This window comes from Corapipo altera, unplaced genomic scaffold, assembly GCF_003945725.1.
Source record: "Corapipo altera isolate COAL_440 unplaced genomic scaffold, ASM394572v1 1, whole genome shotgun sequence".
NCBI lineage: Eukaryota > Metazoa > Chordata > Aves > Passeriformes > Pipridae > Corapipo > Corapipo altera.
The window spans coordinates 42,526,378-42,550,518 of record NW_020884873.1 but is presented as its reverse complement, the minus strand read 5'-3'; the positions used below and the strand labels follow the sequence as shown (position 1 = coordinate 42,550,518).

At 37.2% G+C, this 24,141-nt stretch overlaps 1 protein-coding gene across 2 annotated transcripts in view; it reads left to right on the top strand.

Moving 5' to 3' along the window:
• TFEC (transcription factor EC) overlaps window positions 1-24,141 on the top strand; it is a 91,942-nt gene that overhangs the window by 40,997 nt on the left and 26,804 nt on the right. The window contains exons 2-3 of one of the 2 annotated variants that reach the window (XM_027667574.1): window positions 9,417-9,668; window positions 13,127-13,222. In XM_027667574.1, coding sequence (XP_027523375.1) covers window positions 9,417-9,668; window positions 13,127-13,222 — 348 coding nt within the window. Of the gene's footprint in view, window positions 1-9,416; window positions 9,669-13,126; window positions 13,223-20,280; window positions 20,372-24,141 lie in introns of those variants that run through there. The other variant, XM_027667580.1, reaches the window with a different exon arrangement.

Below are 24,141 nucleotides of genomic sequence, written 5' to 3'. Positions count from 1 at the left end.
TCTACTTATATTATTATAGTGTCTTCCTCTTTCATAATGGTATTAAACTCAGTTCTTGTTTGTGCCTATTCATCCTGAATCAGCATATCCTGCTCCTCCCACTACTCTGAACCTTGTCTCAAAGCTTTCCGGTAAATAGGAGGATAATATCTGCAAATCTCAGGTGACTTGAGTATTCTCTGTTGATAGTGCTATGCTTAGTTTCTTGTTCAAGGTTTGCAGTGACCTTCATGCAGGAGAAAAGTGGGTTGGTGACATAATTGGAAAGGACCTTTTCATTTACCTTGGTAAATGTAAATTTCTACTGAACTGCACTATAAAAGTTTTAGAAGAGAGAAAATCTACAATAATGTAGAATGTGTCTTTAGAAGTGAATATGAAACTTTAGTAGTCTATATGAAAATCTTGCTTCAGGAATTGAAAATGCAGGTTAAATTAACTGGGCTGGAGATTCATGGATTAATGTGACAAGCTAAATTCTTCTACTGGAGATCCAGCTGTGAGGATGGACAGCAGCAACTTATACACTTCAGGTAGTAGGATTTTGTAATCTTTAGGGAGGGATACTCCTGACCAATAAAGACACCATTCTGACTGTAACAGTGGGCTGTGCACTTGTGCATGTGTGGTCAAAGGAGGAACAAGGCAAAAAACCATCTCAGAGACCAGCACAGCTACAGTCTGAGGTCATGTTTACCTATGCTGTCCTTTGTGCTAGTTTTCTGTTAGAAAGCTTTCCCCACTCCAGCAAGCATTTATGCATCTGTTAATTCAGTGGGATGGTCCTGAGGGCCACTAACGTAAGGATAAAATCTGGACCTGACTGAGAAAAAGACGAGTATTACCAAATAACAGCTGTCTTATACACATGCTCCGCACAAAGCTAATAAAAAGGTGACAAGTCTAAGTAAATCTCAGTAAATTGTGTTGTTAAACTACTTTGAGATATTGCTGAATAAACTTTACCTGTGAACTGGGTGGGACCTTAGTGTTTTATGTTGGAGATAATTATCTCATTTCAGAATAAAATAATAATAAGACTGTATTATGAAGAATTCTGCATCTGGGTTTTGTCTTTGTGGTCTTTTGAATGGCAACAGTGCTGACAGAGTGATAAAACGATTGAAGAAAACTGCTAACATGGTCATACTATTACGCTATTGATTTCTTTCGGTATCTATTCTTCAGTTAATAATGCATTTAAAACACAGATAGAAAGTTTCTTTCCTTAGAAGTGCTGTATCGTTTCTTCTTCTTTAACTGCAATTCCAGCCAGAGTTAAGGAAATGCCCTTATGGACCATTTCTCCTTTTTCTCCCTTGAACAGACTGAATATACACAGACATACATTATTCATGGCCAGATTTGTACTAGTCTTTTCTTGTTTGCCCTACTGTGTTTGGGTACCCAGGCTATGGGGTGATACTGTTGTGTAGAGGTGATAAAACTGATAGAAATCCAACTACTGCAGGTAAGTAATGATGCTGTCAAACCAGTGTTTTTGTACTTTATATTGTGTGATAAAAATTCAAGCTATTAGGTTCTTGCTTTATTTTGTGATGGAATCATAGTTTTATCTCCCAACTTCTTAAGCCAGACCAAAGAGACCAGCACTTGCTTTCTCTCTGTAACACGGTCTACTGATTATGCTGCTAAATGCTAATTAACTCACTTGATAATTAAATAAATTTGTTAATATTAGTAAACTCACTAAATCTTATCATTAACATTCACAGCACAGCACTTTGTTGCAGTATAAACACTGTGAGGTTTCCCTGCTGAAAGTTCTGTGGCAAAATACTAACGACTCTTTAAAATAGCTATCATTATTAAATATTCTTACTTTCAACTAAAATTATTTCACGCATATATAGGTATCACAATAATTTTCAGGCAATTCTAGCAACCTCTTTTTGACTTGTACATTCCTTTTCACATGAGGATCATTTCATTTGAAAGACTTGTTCTGTACAATACAGCTTATAAATAATGCTCTTAGTAATGGCTTACTATTAGTAAGCTTTAATTCCATATTCACACAGAACTCTCATTTAAACTAAGTGGGAGTTTCTCTTGATCAATCTCAGTAAAATCAATCATCTTTTGTTAACGTTTTTATTTAGTGACTGTTAGCCGAAAACTGTTAAGTAGTTTGAGCTTAGTCTAATATCACTCCTCTGGCTCCTATTCTATAGTGTCTACTAAGTGCACAAATGTTTGTTGTACCTAACTTGAAATGGAAATGCTGCAGAATACAACTCTAACACTGAAGGATGTGTACTTGTTTCTGCTAGGCTGCCTTTTGATTCTATTTATACTGCTTTTACAGCAGTTCTTTTTCTAAGAAATTTTTAAAGGCTGATTTCAGAATTTAAATAATTTTAAAAGGCATTGAATTTTGATCTGTTGCATATTAGAAACGATATAATCTTTCTTTATTTTTTTTTCCTAATTGCGTCAGTACTGAATGGAACATATTGTGAACTAACATTAATTTAAATACACGTCAAAAGGCAAGACTGCTTTCTCAGTTCAGTACTGAAAGTACCGATTATGCTATTTTTGCGAGATTTCCCATCAACTGTGGAGTACAGTAAAATATAAATATTTGGAGTTTTGCATGCTGTAAGTGTTCCCTGAATGAATTGTTGGCTTCCCTTCTTTTCAGCAGATGTTTGTCAGTGTTAGACTGAAATGTGTATTTCCAGGCTCAAATATAAAAAAAACTACAGTTCAGAAAATATTCCTCAAAATAAATTAAATTTTTTTAAGTAAGCATTTATATTCATTATAGTTTCTCGTTATATTAGGTTTTTTTCACTGACAGACAGGTTGCTTATTTAACACTTATTTGTAAGAATAGTGGCAAACTTAAATGCTATGAAACTATTAAAATATTTCAAGGGTAACATAATTGATGTACTGTAAATCCACTGCTACTACTCTCAGAACATAAGTGGAAGTGTATTGCCAAAAGATTACACTGATTTGTAACTGTTGTTCACGTACTAAAGGTAATGTTTGCAAACCCCATGAACAGCATGACAGCAGCATCCTGAAGCATGAATATGCTCAAACTCATTGCTGCTTACATCCATAACATATATTTGGACACAAAATGGATCAGGTAGATTTTTTTAAAAATGCTCTTAACAACTAACATGAAATATTTTTGTTACTTTTTTCTCATATAGTTATCCTTGAAGTGCCATTCTTATTTTTGATGGAAGCATCCCCTACTGCTGCCAGCTAACCTAATCTGCTTGTCTTGTATGAAAGCATACTTTGTGGACAGATCCTAAGCTGGCTGAAAATGATGTTGCTGCCTTGATTTCACAAAAATCGTGTTGTGAACCTGAACCTAAGATGCCCACTTTGAAGGCTCTCCCCCTTGCCCTCTTTATCATTCTGAGACTGAGGAAATAGAAATAGAAAGCACATTTCTCAGGCTGAAGCTGGTTTTGTCTGTGCCTTTACAGGAGCTATAACCCTTCACAGACTTAAAATATCTTGTCTAACAGATTAGCCTCCCTGATGTGACTGTCTCACCAAACCATCTTATGCCTCTGGCTTTGTTTCCTCTGTTCTTGCCGTTCATGGGCTCGGGGGTGCATACCCCTTTACAGTTTGTTTTCAAAATGAAGGAGGACTGAAACACACAAAAATAGGGTTAGTAATAAGCAGTGCTGTCATCTGGTGGTGAAATTATCACTTTGAACAAACTGACTATGCTTTTCAACAAATGGGTTTCAGTTTTGGAGGATGTTGATATAGTCTCCTTGGCATACAGACATGAATCTTGTATATTAGAAATAGGCAAAAACAGTGATTTTGCCCAAATTCACTAAGCCTTTTGAACTTCATTTTTGAAGAAGAATAGCACACCAGAGGTAGGATCACTGTGTTCAGGCTTTAAATTTTTCTTCAACTTCTGCAGCCAAAACACGACAATGTTATTGCAATATGCATTAGAAATGTTACTTGTTGTGTGCAAATAGTAATGGAATGGAACACTGATAGTCAAACGGAATGAAGCAAGTGCAAAAAGAAATTTCTCCGAGAAATATATTAAATGTCAAAGTACTATTTACTACTCTTACAGTTTTACCATCAGTACTTTTTTGCCACATTATACTTGATGTCCATACCTTTATATACCAGGAAAATACACTTTTTAGATCTAGCTTCAAAGGTTGTTTGTCTGTCTGTAACTGAACTGTAACAGTAACTGTATTACTGCCATCATTTAATCTCAAATGATACAGTGTCTGCTCACCTGGGGAGCCAGCAAAAGTGTACAGGGGTGACAAAATTGTTGCCTAATGATCCCTCTTTATACTTTTTAAGGCTGACTTCTTTTTGAGTTCTCTTAACCTTTAAAGTTAGACACAAGTGAAGAATTATAGTTGCCACATGAAAACAATCAGAAATCAAAGAACAGACCAAAATATTTTGCAACTATTCTTATCTACACATAAAGGTAGTACACCTGCCAACTGGTTTTCTCTGATATTAGACTTTTATTACAAACTTTTTGGATGGATAACAAAATAGACTGTGTGGATTTCATAATATAGTCATCTTTTGTCTTTTCCGAGTGCTTTCGCCTGAAGCTAAATGGTTAAAAATGCTGAAATTAAAATATAAGCTTTCACATCTGCAAGAATTTTCCTTATTGCTGATCCATGTATCAGTTTGTGTTATGTACATCCTATATTTTGGAGTAGATTTATTTTAGATGCATGACACCTGTCAGAAAATCTTAAATTGCTGAATAAAATGCATTGTTCTAGTTATGGATTTCCCATGCTGCTATAACTGTAATTTCTATGGGTCTGTGCTAATTATTGCAGTTGATAAATAGAGAACATAGCTAACCATACAAAAAGTTTCTTTACATTCTTGAAATGCAAGAGTCATATTTGCTGTCCTGTAATAACACCAGCAATAAAGAGGAAGTGAAACAGTAAAGATTAATTGTATTAAACGGATCTCATGAATAAGTGAGAGCATGGACAGGGTAACTGTTCAGAGTCAAAGTAAAGATATTAGCTGGGGTTTCATAATTTGATTGCAACCCATTGTTACACTTCTGTGGTCTATTAACTGTAGTGGTTGGTTTTATTCACAGTTTAGATTTGCAGCTTAAATTCCAACTTAAATCAAAGGGATAGTTTTGTAAAAATACTTCCTGTAGTTTGCTTTGCTTAACTTTATAACCTGTTTTTATAGATGGTATGTCTCCACCTGTTTTTATAGTGCAGTGTTAAAAAACTTGATTCTTTTCTGCCACCGAAGACCACAAAGTCATTGAGACCCATTGTTATTTTAAAACATGACAAGCTGGCCTTAAGACCTTAGGGATCCTTTCTTCAGAAGTCAAACTGGTGATGGATAAGGAGCCATCAGAGCTATCTTAACTGCAGGAGTTCAATTAAGAAGCCAAGACTGTCTCAGGTATGCTGGTGCAAATGGAAGTACTTGCTTTGATAATGTCTCTGTAGTTGCTCATTGCAGGTAGTTGGCTTCCCCCAACTCATTTCTGATTGCACAAGGAGGTTAGCCCAGAGGAAAAACTGAAAGGACTGAGCTCCATCAATGCTGAGTGAGTGCTAGAGAACACCACAATGGGGAAATGCTATCGAAATCCCTGCGCCTGCACGACGATTTGTCAGGAAACGGTGAGCTGTAAGATCTAGCATCTATCAGCCACAGCCCTGAGAGCTCTGCTGCCTTTCTCCTCCTTAGAGAAACACTGTTCTGCTGCCTATGCTGTGTAAAGAAAGTTTCCTTAGCCAGCGCTGATTTCTGCAAAGTCTGTTTTGCAGTTATTTTGCTACCACATTCCTCTGGGTTTTCATAATGCTTGGCAGTATGATGGAGAATTTCCAATTGCTCCCACTCTACCCCACATCTATACTTATCAGCTCTTTTTAGATATTGAGATACCAAAACACACAAGTAGTAGCCATTCTTGAAGACATAGCCTTTGTCAATGAACTTTTAAATGTTTCTTCTTCAGTCCCTTCACCCTTGAAAGAGTATTCACAAGTTCCTGATGGGTATGACGTCAAAGGTTAAATAAGATGAAAAATAGTGCACTAGAGTCACATGAGAATATTTTCTTAACTTGAAAGCTACTCTAAGGCATCAACTAAACAGCCGTAAGTTTCTGGACTGGATGTCTTTTACTTTGTATTTTCTCTTCATGCATATTAATAGGAAGGTCTTTTCTAGTCAGATCAAAGTTTCTATAGGAAATATATTCACATTTAAAAATTAATTACTGTGTTTAGCTTAAGTAATTAATTGGCATAATCACACATGCTTTTATAAACTAAACATTAACGTGAATATTGTATTTGGTGATAGTTCTTAAGATAGAACAGAAGTGTATAATTCCTAAGTTAAATTGATTTTTCATTTTATTATGAAATAGTTTTACAAATAGTGTTTCCTCAAAAAGTTTAATAAGAAGAGTAGGACAAGCAAACAACTGACATTCATTTGTAATAAATTAAAAAGCGTTATTTCATAACTAAAAATGCTTTTTTCCTAACCCTTAAAACATGTTTGAAAGCCCTCGGAAATAGACCAAAAATTGTGTTGTGACTGTGTTTCATATCCTAAAATGGAATTAGACTTTTTGGGTGCTTGGAGAACATTTTAATAATTAAAAGTTCATAATTAGATGCTTATTTTCTGGTACAGTGGCTGAAAAGAACATGAAGCCCCATAACTCATTTGCAGAGAAGTGTTGCATTCAGGACTGATGATAAATGACGTGTTCCCCTCAGGATGAGAAATTTTGCTTCAGAAGCTATTAAAAACACTGGAACAAATTAACATTCAGCATAAATGGCAAACTATAGTGAAGTCTGCTGAGTTCTGTCCAGTATGTTATGATCATCTTTAAGTGTATTATTTTGTAGCAGAGATTTAAACATTTATTACATTCAGAGTAAATTTTCATCAAAGAAAATTTTGCTATTAAAATAGCTATTTCTCAGATCCCAAAATCCATAAAATCTTAACACAGAAAGGGTTATTAGACCATTCATTCTAATTCTTCTAAAATCACAGGCTTTTGTATTCCATTCAACTATTATTCTAGTACTCAATTCTGAGTCCGAGAATGTGTATGATAAAAATATATTTTGGATTTGGCTACTATAACTCTTCCAGAAAGTCATAAATCCTTAGTTGGAAGAAAACAGCAGATAGAACATTTCCTTTTGAGTGTTTCAGTGTTTATGCACACAATTTCTGATATGTGCTTGCCTAGCATCAGCTTGTGGCCAGTGGCTCTTACCACAGCTCTTCTGTGCTTGCTGAAAGTCCCTTTTACATTCAAGATCTCCCAAGATTTTCACAATTTTTTTCACAAATTGACAAGAACATAGCTGAGTTTCTTTAGCTTTCATTCAAACACCCTTTTCTCAACCTACAATTACCTCCATAGTTCTTTTCTACATACTTTCTATTTTTCAATATCTATGTTTCAAAAATGTTTAGGATAGAAATATTTTTAGGCTTCCATTATTGATCTGTCCTGAGCCATAAATAAAAGCAGAGTTAAGCCAGGCTCCTATTCGCTACTTCCTTTATGTTATTTTCCCTTTCTTCCTTTAGTGTCAGTGGGACACTCCTGTTGAGTTGCTGGTTTGTTATGACGCCAAATTCTTTACAGACAGACTCATTGCTTGAGGTGTTTTCATCATTGATGGCTCCTGTATTTCTTCCTCCAGCATATGCAAATTTGTATTTTTCTGACTGGGAACACTGTTCTAAAAATATTTATTCTTTTTAGTCTGTTATATTTTTCATTGGTCCCAAAACTCTGATGGTTAAATTGAGTAGTACAAGACTGAACAACCCCTCTTTCTGATGCCAAGCCTTTGCTAATCACTTTCTTATGAATGTTTGCTAGCCAGTGCTTAAACTGGTTAAAACACGCTTTATTGATATTGTGTAGTACTATATTTTTAATTAGAATATTGAATGATGCTAAGTCAAAAGGCACACAAAAGTTGAAGTATATTATACCTACATCGTTACCTTTGGCAATCTAACTTAAAATCTCATCAAAGAACAGAAGTAGATTTGTTTGACAAGGCTTATTTTGCACAGAACTATGTTGACAAGCATTAATTATATTCCTATCTTTTAATAATTTATTAATTAAATCTCTTTCCAGTTTTCCTATTATTTCTCTTGGGACTGATGGTGGGCGAAGCAGCCTAGGAGTACAGATATCATCTGTTTGCCCTTAGTGGAACGCCAAAAAAGATGTAGCACTGCTGCTTACTGGAAAATCAGTGACATTGTTCATGCCTCCTTTAGGTCCCCTAAATATGTCCTCTTTCTTACTTTTGACATGCTACATATTCTTTCACTTGCGGAAGAAAAATCCCATCAGAAAATGCTGAAGGCCTAGTTATGCCATTGAGCAACATATTAGAAACGAAAGTAAACTTAGTGTGACTGTGGGAAAAAATGTTGCACAACTCTACCACAGTTTTACAACATGATGATGTGTGCTCAAGTTAGAAAGAGCAGTTGAAGAAGCTTGAATATGAATCTGTAACTCTTAAAGGCTGCTATGTTCTTGTTCCCAGAACAGACTTGTCAGTGAGGTATAAAACAGAAAGGGGTACATCAGTTACATGTGCATTGGGATCTTTTTCTGGATTACAAAATCCATCTCAGAGTGTTCATTTCTGTTTCAGCTTTGTGGAACTGGTGGAGTTATATTTACATTTGTGTTGGATGCTTTCAACTTCCTTCATGCTTGGTGTTTCTGGTTCTGAATAGACTTTAAATTCATTGTGATTAAGAAAGCCAGGTAATAGACAACAGGAGTACCTAGGAGGGGGATGGATAGTCTACTAACCAATCGATTTTATGATGTCCTTCACTCCTCAAATAATCTGAAATAATGTCTGCTGCTGTTGATATCATTTGAAGTTGGATTATATTTTATTATATAATATTTATTGGTTGGATTATATTTTTCTTCATGCATTTATTTACTCTTTCATGTACAAAGGATTAAATACATTGTGATATTAATTTTAGAGTACATATGTGCTTGTAGATTTGATTGTAGTAATCTCAAGAAAGATAATTTTTAAATTAGAAGAGAAAAATGTATAGCATATTTCTGGTATTTTCTCAGGATCGTGGTTATATTTTCTAATTATATTTTTCTTTATAATTATTCAGAGGGTTGTTCAGCTGTGTAAGGGGAAAATGGTACACAAATAAGAAAACTGAAAAAAAGACTAAGGTTATTAATTCTATCCAAGTGTTATTAAAATTGAATCTATTGTTTTGAAGTATTGTTAAGTAAGCATATTGGGAAATACTGATACTAGCAACTTGAAAATTCAGCAATTATTTCTATTCCTCCCCAGGTGCAAACACACTTGGAAAATCAGTCTAGATACCACATACAGCAGAGCCAGAGGCACCAAGTGAAGCAGTACTTGACCCTTGATACCAAGCTGTCCAGCCAGACACTTTCCCTCTCCCACTCTCACACAATCCAGCCTGTGGGAGTGACCTCTATTCTCAGAAACGGACACATGCCTCCAGTCAGTGATATTGGCACACCGGAAAGCCCCGTTACCAAGCTGCTGGCCCTTGGAGGCAAACACGAAAATGCGGTAGGGCAGGGCCGGTGAAAGGAAAGGGGAACTGGGCTTTGTCTACTTCTACAGAAACGTCACATGACCCATCTTGTACTAACAGTGGGCAAGAGATGACTTTCTTTACTTTCAGGGGGCCTTTGGTTACAGCACTTGCTTCCTGCATTCTTTTGGATTAAGTGGGTTATTTCCTTGAATGCCTGTGAATAGCTTATTGCATGGTCAAGTTTTTAAGCTGCTGCCATCTAAAATGTACTGTTGCATCTTTTTATAGGTGTGTCATGTTACTGTATGTTTTCTGAATATGGACTTTGCAAAGGAAAACTTTTTTCCAGATGAGAGTTATTTCTGTCTAAAAGTATTATTCTAGCTGCATTAAAAAGTTAAATACTAATTACCTTCAAGATGTAACTGAAAGAATCACTCATTCATTTTTCAGTTAGCTGATATATTTATACATGGGTTATCTTGAGTAAATTGACATATATATGCTAACTTTAATGCCACCATTGACTTTAATAGAGGGACAGCTATTATACAATATTACATTCTCAGCCAGTGTGAGATGTAGATCGTTATGTCCTTTTGTACTTCAATAGATTTCAAAAGAGACTGCTTATTAGGTAAAGGGGGAATTCCTACAGAAATGAGACATGGAGATGTGTATTATATCTTGGACTCTAAAAGAATAGAAGAATCTTACAAATATATTGTGACTCATCTGAGCATTTGGATGTTATGCAGCTAAGCATGAGGGAGCTGAAAAAACCCACAAAGCTTCCTGGAGAGTTCTTCTGGGGCCTCTCCATCCCTTCTGCATTGACAATCGATATTTTAAGCCAGGTTTATGGACTACTGGAGCTACTAGTCTGCAAAGATTATTTTAGATGGCCTCTGTGGAGGCTTTTATGGTCACATCTGTGCTGGCAAGTGCAGTTGCTGGAACTACTGTCAGGTATTTTGGGTATCTGACCAGGAATAACTGGAGCCTACCCTTCTACCAATCTCTGTCCTGGAAAGCAAGATGACTGCTTGCAAATCCCTCTCCAGACCTGTGCCTGGAGAAGACTGAGAGAGTGACAGTTGGCACTGGCCAAAATTCTCACGGGTATCTTCTTGATGATTTGAATAATCCCATCCCAGAGTCTCAGGGAGATGACTGGCACAGTGTAATTTCCTAATGTGGATATGCCTTGTGGTTGAGAATAGGCTAGTGTTACATTAGCAGATAATATAGAACCAACACCCAGGTGGTGCAGTAAACACCAGTAGTCATTCCTATTGTCTAATTGCTGGCATTTCTCGGCATCCTTTTGGCCCTGACAATGCTTTCCTGGGTAAGTTTGGGCACAACTCCTGGCAGAGCACTTCTCTGGTTTTAGAGAGGGAGGTAGAACCTCCATTTATGTTATGGTTTGAGAGCTCTAAAATCCAATTCTCGAGTCCAAGCCCCTCTCCCACAACTCAGAGCAGTGTGAGATAGGTTTTCCAGACAGAAACACAAGACTCAATATGGGGGGAAAGGAAATTATATTACAAACACTGTAGAAATAAATATTATAATACATCATATACAATCTTAACTCTCTCCTATAATAAATCAGTGGATCCATTACAATGAATCAATCTCTTCTCCTTTCAATAAAAGTACAGAAGGGAAAAGGAAAGATCCTCTTCACTCTCAGAGCAGCAGTCTCTCTAGGGTAGTAGTCCCCCTTCCTCCATGCAGCAGCTGTAGCTGGATTTCTTTTCATTACACACGAGAGGGGTCTCCAAGCCCCTCTCAGCCCTTCGACTCCAAGCGAGGGTCTTTCTCTTCCATGCTCTGTGTTCACCGGGACAAAGGTCACTTCACCATGTCATATCACGAAGTGCAGGAGTCTTTGTGATGGTCCCTATCCTCAGGGGATTCAAACTCCCTTGCAGAGCTCCCGTGCTCTGTCATCAGGCTGCTAGCTTAGCAGCAGCAGCGGGGGGGCAAAGCCCTCCTCTGCATTCCTTTTGGCTGTCCCAGTCCAGCTTTCCAGGACGCCTGAGCTTCTTAGCTCTTCTCCATCTCTCTGGTGCTGCATTTTAGGACTCCTCTCAAGTGCGAATCCACCACCCCTCCTCTCTATGAGAGGTCTCCAAGGAGTTTGGGGAGTTTGTTTCAGTTATTACCCAAACTCTCTCTCTCTGTAGAGGTTAGTCCTGCTCTGTCTCCATCAGACATTTCTCTGTGTCTCTCCTCCTTGGCTGCAATGCCAACTTTGCTGCTTCTTCAGCTTTTATCTCTTGGCTTTCAGCCATAGCCTCTGTTCACTGCTGTTTCTGTCACTGCTTCTGCTGCTGCTTATAGTGGAGAAACATCCCCCAGCTCTTAGCTACAGATACTTAGCCCAGTCTAACACTGTTCCAAGTCCCTGTAGCCACCCAACCAGGGGCTGGGGGGGCCCAGCCCCCAGTGGGGCTCCGCACCGCTTCTTGTGGCCTCAGAACATGGCCACCTCTCCAACAACAACATCACCTTCTTTTCTGATCTGCTTGCGATATGTTTATATTTTGCGGGAGCGCTGATTGGGTCAACCTCAAGAGAGACACCATCCCCCTCGGGGATTACCACTTTTTATAACTCCAGAGAGGAAAACGTTTTTCCCCCACCATAGCTGTGCTGGGCCATGTGACCTAAAAGTCTGTGTCGAAATGTCTCATGGCTGTGTGATACTTTCTTTTGTTGCAGAGGACCCTCTACACTTCCTTCAGCTCCCAAGAGCTGCAGACAGTCGAGTTAACAGTGACATGTTCAGCATGGGATCTTTCCCAAAGCTATTTTTGTGAATGGAACAAGACCACAATTATCATCGAAAACTCATGCTGTACTTTGTCCAAATCTGTATAAGTCTATGGGTCTGCAAGCTATTCACGTTTCATCCCAAGTAATTAATGAGCTATTCCATCTGTTTCAGTAGTTTTTAACTCAGATTAGAGCAAAAATGGGAGCAGAAAATGTCTAGAAAAGTATCCAGTGTAAACACAACAAAAACCTCTGCCTGCTGAATCTTGAGACCAGCGTGTAACACCAAACCTTGACAGACTCACACTCTTGCAGAACCACAGGTTCCTTTCAGCGTTCCTGCACTGTTGCAGAAATGCACTGTGGATATGATGCATTTGATCGAGATGACAGGTCACAGTGACAACATAGCAGTGCACTCCTGTCATCTGGTCATGGTGTTGCAATAAGGGGTTAAAATAGGAGAATGGACTGGTGCTTAAGAGGAAAGATGTGATTTGTTGAACCACAGCTGTTTTCATGAGAAGTAAAAAATGTGAATGTTGTGTAGAAGTGTTTGAATTATTTGAATTTTAAGATATAAACTTCTAAAATTCAGTTTCATTGATGGAATAAATACTCAAGATTAATTCATCTGTATTTTCAAAATAACTTTTTTCCATTATTATTTGTAATGATTTGTCTTAAAATATTATTTTATCAGATGGAAGAGGTGATTGAAGACATAATCAATATGGAATCAAATTTTAATGATGAAGGCATAGGTTGTTCTGAAACTCCTTTACTAATGCAAAGAACTGTAAGTATTTTGTTGAATTCATCTTGCTGTTTATACTAGAAAAAATTTTTGAGTGATTTAAGCACATCACAGTTCAGAAACTAAGGCATGGCATCAGTGGACTCTTCTCATTTCTATTCAGTTGTTTGTCCTTTTGTCAATGTTAGAAAAGTTAGAAATGTAGAATACTAGAAAAAGGGCTTCAGTGTGGTGTGACACAGCTGTTTTAAGTGGTTTGAATAGCATTTAGGGTTCTAGCCCAGGAAAGATCTGGTGCATAAGTCATTGGAGTTAGTAATTCCTATGCAGGACCATGGATAAAAGGAGTCTCTGAACACTATAAGACCTTTTACAGTCTTGCTGAAAGATCCTTCTACCTCGACTAAAACAAAACTCAGATCTTCCCCATGTAACAGTTTCTATTGTACAGTGTCTTATGCTGAAGCAAGGGTGGGTTCTATTTCTTGTTTTTCATACAGACAAGCTGCATTTAGTTGAATAAATTCAAGGAAAAATAAGAGAAATGTAACTTTTCAAATGAAGTGCTTTATCGGAATTAATGTAACAAACTTTAATTTTGTAATGTCTTTTTGTAAAGAAATGTCAGAGGACTAACAAAGGCTACTTACGTTTCCATAAATCTTACATTTTTGAAGAGGAAGGATGGACCTTTTCTGGACACAACAAAAACAGAGCATTATTATTTATGAAAGTAATACCTATCAATAACTGTAATGCACTTTATAGAAGGATGTACTCTGTACTCTCAACCCTAATTTAAAATGTACACTGATGTACACAGGGTTTTAAAATGTACACTGATAAAGGGAGACTTGAAACTTCACTCTGGTGAAGGCAGAAGGCTTTGACAATCTACCAAGTTAATTTCAGAATATGGTGTCAGGTGCTTGCTCTTAATCATCCTCTGGAGGAACATCTTTTTCTGACTCTACAGAACATCACTGGCTACAAATATATCTTAGGAGATAAGATCTCTACTACTCTATGTTACCCACTATACAGTCCAGTATTGATGCCAATTAATAGTTCCATGAACACCTTATATTTGCATGTCAGCTAGAGAACTAGTACAGCTTGACTGATTTATACATATCTCAGTACAGAACATAGCAAAGAAATACCTCCTGGGAGTGAATTAATATTTTGGCTCAAATTAATGTGAGGCAGGGGAGGATTCTTTCGGGTGTGGTGCTGTGGGATGGTGATGAGAGGTATGAATTCTGGGTTTTAGACTGAAGTCATACTCCCTTAATACCTTTTAAAAATGGATGATGTTAATCTATGCTAATTCCAGGCTCATTAGCCTTTATCTTTGGCCATGAAGGACATATCTCTCTAAAATATATTGAATATCCTATTCTTGATGAGCAAGGAAATATGCAATGACTTTTAGGCCTTGCTGGTATTATATTTGAAAAGATTTGGGGCTCCTGCCGTGCCTTTGGTCCAAGTAATGGTATTTGGATTTTTGTTTGTGCTAAGGAAATCATCAGGCTGGCAGGTAAGTCGGGGAACAGCATACATTTCCCAATCTCTCTGTTCAATAATATGGCAAAATAAAGCCTGCCTTCAACAAGGCAAGTGAACTGCACCAGTGTGGAACAAATTGAACAGTGCCTCTGCCTCTTCTATCTTGTTTTTTGGTATTGTGTACTCCAAAAATATACAAAAGAAATACGCATACAGAGGTGATCTCAGGCATTTGGTTCATGGCACATGGTTTTATGGCACCTTTCAGGTAACATTCTAAATCTGCCTGCAAAATTTTGGTCATAAGCTGTGCAATAGAGAATGATAGAGAGGCAGGTGAAAAGTAAGTTTTTTAGATACAGTTTTTCATTATCACATTAAGCATAATGAAATTTTCTTTATCTGAGCTAAAAATGTACCAACTACAAGACTGTTGGACTAGGAGACATGATCAGGAATAAGAGAACATCTAATTTCCCTGAGAAGGCATGCTGGGTTTGAGCTGTACTTAAGCAAAGACTTAAATTAGCTCTTATGTACTTCTGCACAAGGTGCCTTGCTATGGTGGCTACCATGAATGTAAAGTGAGTGAGATCAAAGGTGAAAATTGAGTTGCCCGTGCAACTGTCTGATTTGGTGTTTGCTTTCTCTTTACACTTCTCCAGTGTAATGTTTAAGTATTTTTTAGAGTTTCATCTTATATTTGCCTTACTTTGGATTGTCTTGATTTTTCAAACTCTGCAGAGTAGTCACTCTGAAGTTCTGAAATAATCTGACTGTCTTTCAGAACGTGTTATAAGACTCGGGTGTTCCAAATTCACAAAGCCATTTCCTTTTCTTATTGTTCTCAATAGACAGAGGCTGACTAATCTTTCCATTTTTTACAGTGCTACTTGTTGTGTGTTGCAGTGCATTAATGTTGCTTTAGTTAGACGCACCCATGTACCATTTTAATGGCACATTAAATGAGGACATTGAATTCAGTGAGACCACTCATGTGAATAATTGCTCAAAGGCTCATTGTCTGACCCTGAATTAATGAATTACGGTTATGTATTAGTAGAATCAGAGAAGTGAAAACAAGAACATTCCTCCATCTCTCATTAAAATAATTACAGCTTCTGAAGCTGTAATTCTGGATTATGTGGCTTTTATTATCTTTGAACCCAAATTTATAATTTCATAAAACTGTCTGTCTTGTGTAGTGTGGCAGTTTGAGCCACATTAGAAATCCAAAATCCAATTTCCAGGCTTCCCCCACCCCTTCCCACAATTTATCTCAACACCGAAGAGAAAACTTTCAGGCAAGAGGCTTCTATAGGGGAAGGGGGAAGCATATATACATTTTATTTACACAAATAAATACTATACAAGCTAAAAGAAACTATATATATATTATTATACATTTCTATCAATCCCTTTGAAACTTCTCCCTCAATTAGTCCAGGAAAAGCCTTTTCAGGTTGATAGGTAACCAGTCTCTTTCTGGTGGGAGTGTTTGGGTCCCCTGAACACTCCCCCACCAACCTTCAACTGTTTGCTGCAGTTCTTTCTTCTTCATGAAGTCCAAGAAGATGGCTTTGAGTCTGTCCACTCATACCTCTGTTCGTAGGCTGCTGTAGTGTAGTCAGTTTATCAAGGGTCCTCCAAGTCAGTTTTTGGCTGCCCTTGGTCAAACCGCAGCAGGGCAACTCCCGAGCCTCTCTTTCTGACCCGTCTCCAATTTCGCCTGGGATTCTTCTCCCTGGCACCGAGCTGCATTCAGCCCGTCCACTTTGGCTCCGCTTCAGTGCTGAGCCTTGCATCCACTCCCACTTAACAGTGAGAGAGAAAAACCCCCTAGCCTTGGCCACAGGCAGCTCAGTCCAGTTATACACTGTCCCAAGCGTCCCACAGCTGTAGGGAGGGGGAAGAGGGCCTGACCTCCTCCCTCTTACCTCAGGTATTGTGAGTCGCGTCCCTCACAAACACTCACTCCAAATGCTGCCTCTAACTCTGGTTTAGGCAGAGCTGGGGGGGGCTGCAGGGCTCCCCCCCCCCCAAAAAGGGGGGAAGAAAGAGGCCCAGCCACCCCCTGGCCTTCTATACCCACATGCAGCAGCAGACACAGACAGAAAATTGCCAACAGCTTCCGTTGCTGTGTATATATGATTTTTTTTCAGCAGAAGCGAACAAGATGAGTGGTGATTCGCTCTCTGGGGAACACTGCCCTGGCACCCAATCACCTCTGAGCCCCCGGCTCTCAGGGGGGCCAATCTCAACCCATGACAGGTGACAACTTAAGAATTGTTTAAAATAGGGAATTCTCTGTCTGTGTTTCTGTTTCTCTTCACAGTACACTAATGGCAGAAACCTACTTTTTATAACAAGTTTTTAGAAGTTCAGTTAAAATATAAGACCAGGTCCTCCCTATATATGAGTTCTTGATTCCTCTGAAAGTATAACACCCCATGAAGATGACACCAATTTAAAGCCATTTTTCCTTGTTGTAATAATTACTTTTATGATGCTTTTATTAACAGACAGAAGTATATTTATCTATATTATAAGAAATTAAATTTTTTTCTGAATATCAAATTAGGAGCAACATATTTATTCCCAACCTTATATCAATCATTAGAAAAATGAAAGAAAGAATATATGAGTGAATTTTAGAAGTGAACTAATACCATGTGTGTCAGCTATGGTGACAGACATTTGAAAAGCAAATACTTTTCATTTTTATCAGAATTTCATTTTTATTCAAAATCCTTAAAGTCTATTAAATATTTGCTAGTGAATTTAAAGTTTATTAACTTTCAAATGTTCAGAACATAGTAAATTTAGATATTTAGGTTAATGTAAAATGTATATTATACCATCATCAAAAATTCAGGGCAGGTAGTAAAAAGCTGTGCTCTACATTGCTTTCAGTATCTGAAAAAGGGAAATTTAAGAACCATGCTGTATTAAGGCAGATTTGGAGAGCACTAGTCACAGTGAAGAGAAACAGAAAAGGGCAAAGTTGAAAAATAGGATCTCTGTTTTTCAGGGTGTGATTTAACAGTGTGTGACTTTGTGAACCACTTCTTGGCACTAAATGTTGTTTTGTTTTGACAGTATGTGTATACAGGCCTAGGACTCACCAGAAAACCCAGTAATCTAGCAAACACAGTGGAGATCTGTATGAAAACAGATACTTTCATTGAGAAATAACTGTTGCAGCCCAGATAATCACTGTGCAACTGTGATATGTCCTCTGCTTGACATGCTGTCCAATAAAACTTACATCAACAGTATTAGGAGATTGACAGGCTAGGAATAAGAATGAAAGGAGAGGATATTAATGTTTTGCAAGGGTACAGGCCTCTCTTGCACAGTACTGGGTGGGACCAGCCAGGAAAACAATTTAATTTTGTGAACATTTTCAAGGATTCTAAGTTGTCATTTTTCTGGCAGACAAAAAACCATAAGCTTTCAGTAGTATTCTTGAAGAAACCTGAGGGGAGAGGCTCTGTAGCAGGTAGATGGCTGGTGATGAGAGCTAAGAAGTAGTTGCAGAGCAGTGCTTTGGGCAGAGCACTACCATGAAACTGGACTTTAAGAAATTGAAAAGGAGCAGGTTCTTTCAGATTGCTTGATAGAAAATTGAAAGCTTCTCTATGGAAAACCTTTTCGTTGATTGTTTTTAACATGTCCACTACTAAATAGAGCCAAGAAAAAGTGTTTCCATGTTGATGTAGGAAGAAATTCTTTACTTTGAGGGTGCTGAGACACTGAAACAGGCTGCCCAGAGAAGCTGTGGATGCCCCAACCCTGGCAGCATTCAATGCCAGGTTGCTTAAGGACTTAAGCAGCCAGGTCTAGTAGGCGATGTCCCTGCCCATGGCAGGGAGAGTTGGGAATACATGATCTTTAAGGTCCATACCAACCCCTTAGCATTCTATGATTCTATGATTTATTTGTAATATGTGTTATTTAATTACCTCCTTGAATGAGCTTTCTAGCAGGAATGTTTCCTGAAAGCAATGGCTTCTATCCACTAGAAACAGAATATTGTTATTATATATGGATAAATGCACCATAAGTGTGATCTGAAGAATTATTCTCAGTCAGGAAGCAGAATAGTCTTGGTAGTCCGAGACAAAGGTAGATAGAGCATATATAATTTAAAAAAAGTTATTTAAAAAAAAACTCTCAAAAATATTTTCCAAAAAATGATTCTTTCCTTTAAAGGAAATAAATACTTAGAGACTCGAAACAGCATTAATTCCTCCAACAGTTCCAGCTATAACAGTGTACTGAAGTAATTATGATGATATAGGTGCTTTGAAGTTTGCATCACCTCAGATATTTAGAGCTATCACGAACAACGAATCTTTTGTTGAGAATTTTGTCTATTTGTGAAGCTAACCAAATTTCTTCAGTCCTCATTTGCATCTAACTAGATGCATGTGGTATTTATATACTGGGAAAAGAAGAATTAAATCACTAACAGAGAAAGGAAGCAAAAGTACCTGAGCATGCTGAAAGGCAGGAGTTGTGCCAGCCGTGAGCTGGGGGGCCCACTGGCAGGGGGAAGGGTGGCAGAGAGGGGAGCACAATGCTGTGCGAAGGTGATGCCTTGAAATGAGTCAACTCTTGAGGGGTCCTGTGAGGTTTCACCGCTTCACTTTCATGACTTCATTTCATACACTTACAGTTTAGTATTTCACTAAGATTGGGAGCTACTCTCTGCTTCCAGTCCACTTGGGAGTCAAGTCAGTGGGATTGCTTCACTTTTGTCACTCCTGCAGGAAAAGTTGCAGAGAAAATCTTCAGTTGCCCTGTGGCTTGCTTGTGTTTGTTTTGCTCCTACGGCATTTGAAAAAAATCTTGTGTTCTACAGGCATGGAGTAGATGTTAGATCAGGACAGGACAGGATAGATATTTTCCTTTTTTAATTTTTATGATTCTATTAACTACAGTTGGTATAAAGTCTTGGTAAATCTGTTAACTCTACCTTTGATTTTATGAAGACACTATTTATTGGTAAAGCACAGTTCACTCAGTCTGCAAATCTCACTGCCATTACAAGGTCTTTGAGGTCACAGTTTCTCATCATGACATTAATAATTTGTATTTGTATTAATTATTTGTCAAATACTGATGGTTACCATCTGGATGGATTACAAAAATTGCTGTCTCTCCCATTCTCAGAAATCATACAGAAAGAAGAAACCCAAGTAGGAATGCTCTAAAGTATTTTATTCAATAATTGCTGTGATTATTCAATCATGAAGTAAACCTGGCTTTGCTTTAGAGGTGCATATAGTATTGCTGATCTAGGCAGTCCCCTGCTGCATAATCATATTTTATTTAGTGACTACTGATGTCATTTGGCAAACTTTATAAGTTGATAACATCTGCTAAAGTTCAAAACCATTATAGGGAAAGGGTCAGAGTAAACATTAACAACCTCGTTTGTTTAGGTTGGGTAACTCGAAAAGGCTGCATAACATCCATGAAAACGCTTTGTCAGTCACATTCTACACTAGATTAGTCTTAAAGTCCAAGGAAGCATCAAAGTTCACCTACATATATAAACTTCTTTCTAGCACTCTCTGGCATCATTTCCAAGTTTAATGAAAAAGAAAAATGAAGCAGAAGGAACAGTCAGTAGCTATTGAGGAAATAATAGACTCCTCAAAAATAAAACTGGTGAGCAAATATTTTGTTTGTCTTTCTTCAATACTATAAAGATGCTAGTGAGGAAATTGTGTCTTTCAGTTGCTTCAGTTGCAAAAAACTAACAATGAAAAGCAAAAATGGAGAATTCAGGCTAGTTTCCTGCAACTGGAGGTGTCTCTTGTTAGCACTGCCTCTGCAGTTTTGAATGTCATATGAATGTCAGATAAAGGTTTTCTTTTGATATTTCACACAATTTAGTAGTTTGAGGCTGAAATGGGCAGTGTACAGCTCTCATGCCTGCTCTAAGTACTCCAAATAGATTAGGTATGAGTGTTTGAAATTTACCTTATGGTGTAGAAAAGGTATTCATAGCACACAGCATATACATTACTTTGGGTCAGGAGAAGAACTGTGGTCCACTTTTACATAGCTGCAGCACTCAACAGCTATGCAAAATGCCCAAATAGTTAATCTCTCTCTCTAACACTCTAACATGGCCAACGTCGACTAACCCTTCTCAATTTTGGGGATAGAAGTCTCTGGCTAAAGGGAGACAAGACTCCATAACTCTGAACTGAAGGGAAAATTTCTCTTTGGTTTCCTCTTTTTAAAAGGTAAATAGACAGAAATGAAAGTATTATTCTAAAATATACAGCTGTTTGTATACAAGTATCTCTTATAAACATGGTCTTTATCTCAGACCTTAATGTTTATTGGACAGAGGTAAGTGAAAAGGATAGTTAAAACAAATTTCTAATTCTCCTAATATTCATACCTTACTAATTCTAAGCAAATTCCTGCTGTTTGGGGCCACCAAGTAGATTCTGTCATATCCTAAGGCCTCTGCTGCTTGTCTCATGCTGTTGTCTGCATACAGCAATGCAAGACTTGAAGTCCCTAGTAGACAACAGGGAATAAAGAAAGCTACATTAAGCTCATTGGGGTCCTCAGTGTATAGGTTACAATCACTTCTGGAAATAAACTTTATGAATTTCTGTCAATGGAATTTACATAGGTTGAATAAAAGACTGAATACTCAGAGGTAACAACAAAGGCCATTTTGTTCTCCAAGTGCAGTCAAACTTTTTAGTGCAAGATAAAGCTAACTTGCAGAAAAATCCAGATTTTTTGAAGTCCATTTTGAGAAGCAAACTTCTGAAAAATACAATAGATTTTTTTAACACTTCCTTCTCTATCAGTCAAGGCCTTCTACGCCCTTTAATATATGTGTACAGTACTTTATGAAGTATTTGACTATTATATTTATACTAGAAATAAGCATTTGTGAATATATCTGAAATCAACCACTACAGCAAGGAGTTTCAATCAAAATTGAACTCTGCATGGTACACCCATGTAAACACACTAGGTCATTGAAATCAGTAAATACCTTACTGTAATATACTCAGATATTTAGATGATAAGTGAAATCTAAGAGGACATAATAAAAAGCATATATATATAATATAAATACTGGCAATAGAGATATTAACACACACACACACATATATATATATTTATGTATATATGAGCAAATGCCTCATATTCTAATTCTGAAAAAAAATCTCTTTTTCACTTCTTCCTCAGCCTCAATTTTTCACTTTTCTTGTATTTTTGTGCTTATCTTAAGTCATTGTTTTTAGAGGAAGAATTTGAATTATTTGGTATATGCATTTATGTATGGTATCCAGCAAAATTGAAGTCAGATGGAACCAGGAATTAGTACATTAGCTGGTGTTACTAGTGAAACAATCTTAGCAAAACAGCTAACAGATCTGTCATTTAATTGTCATCTTTAGGTTTCAGAACCTGGGGGTTAGTGGGCAGTAATCCCATTTCCAGCTGGAAGTTGGATGATGACATAATCAGAGTATCACTTTACTTCTGGACTGTGTGTTATGCTAATTTTATAATCAGAAATGCCAAGAATATCTAAAAACATACAATTAAGAGATAATAATTGAACGAGCAGATATCTCCTGCAAAGGGTTGATTCTCCAGAAAATTCCTTTGCATGGTCATATTTGATCAGACATTTATCTAGACAATGGACTTCTATGTATATGATCAGGGCAGGAATGTACTGTGACTGGGAATATGAACAGAGTTCATTTTTCTCTGATGAATAATGAACAAGCTTGATGATCATTGTTTGAAGATAAAAAATGAACCAGTTTTCATGCATAATATATAATATGTAATATAATATATCTGAACATTAAGTCCCTGGTTGAGGAGTCTGTAATTATGAACCATGTTAAAGATAAATATAGAAGAAGATACAATTTATTCAAATGAAAACAAGTCTGAGAAGGCTAGAATTTTCTGCTGTTCTCCTTAGATAATAAAAAGAGAAACTAGAACATTTGAGTATTTGTTAGTGAAAACCATATATTCTCAAATATAAGTATTTTGTATTGCAATTACGAAAGGACCTAAAACATTTAGCTGCGAATGATATCTTCTTGTTCTAGACTCCAAAACCAGTGTACTACAACTTCTTTGGCAACTGAAAGTGTAAACAAATCCTTGCAAATAGAAAGGATAACAGAGCTTATGTCCAGCTTTCTTCAAGTAGCACAACAACTGAAAAAGAAAGCCAGAGGCTGAACCCTAGTCTTCTCAGCACAGGACTTGATTGATTCACAAGTTTAACACATCCTGTCTGCAATATCTTTGAAAAAATGAAAATCACAATTTACTAGAACACACATTAAAGATACAAGAATTACCCCAGTTTTTGTACTGTTTAAACTTGGAAACACCCTCTATACCATATCTTGCTATTTAGAAAATGGATTTTCGATGGATGGATTAATATAAACTTATTGATCAACCACTATTTGGTCAAATTCAGTGCACATTTTGATGTCAATCTGTGAACTTGAAAGACAGAAAAAATGTTTTGTTTACCTGTCATGAATAAATAGTAAAGCCATGACAAGCAATTAACTGTGTTCTCATGTTTTGTACCCCAGTAACACAAATACTGAACAAACTTTTACTCAATGTGTAAAATGGACTGTGGACACTATTCCAAAATTAGATTTTTATACTTGGGATGCATATATGGGATAAGAATATAAAAATTTTACATCCCTGTTTTTTTTTTTTAAACGAATGAGAAAGAACCACATCAAAATAGATGGGTGCTAACATATTTTTGGGGCTAAGAAGAGGAAGCAGCCTCGTTTTACAAAACCATTCTTGGAAGTGATGCTATCAACTAAGCTCATGAAAACATGACTGAAGTTGGGATGTATTTAGGGGTGGGAAATGATGAAGTATTGCACTAGTCTTTCGTTTTAGATACAGTCTGAGCAAGTACCAATTTTTACCTAGCACAGAAAGAAACTTTCTCTTGCAGATGCAGTACTCAGCCTTTCAGGGTAGGCAGCTGCATAGTCGCAACGTGTGACAAGTAAAGCAGCATGTGTTGTGGTTCACTGTTACTTGAGTTTGCTGAGTCTACTGGTGCAGTACAGGTAATCTGATCACATGTAATAGGGTCAATGATTCTCAGAATGGTCTGTACTGCACTGCAGCTGCTGTGGATGCATACCATACCTCTGTTACTGCAGGAAACATAGGCATGTAGGCACACTTTGTAGGTTGTGTGTCTGCAGTTATTAGGACTGGAAAAGAGAGTAGCAAAGGAAGTTTCTTCAGGACTATTTCTGCAATATGCTTCCCACTTGTTTTTTTTCATGGACACTTCTGACCTGGGCAGAATGAAGACCTCTGATAGAGACTGATCCTTACCTCTGTAGCTGGCACATCTTGACCCTTCTGATCTTACA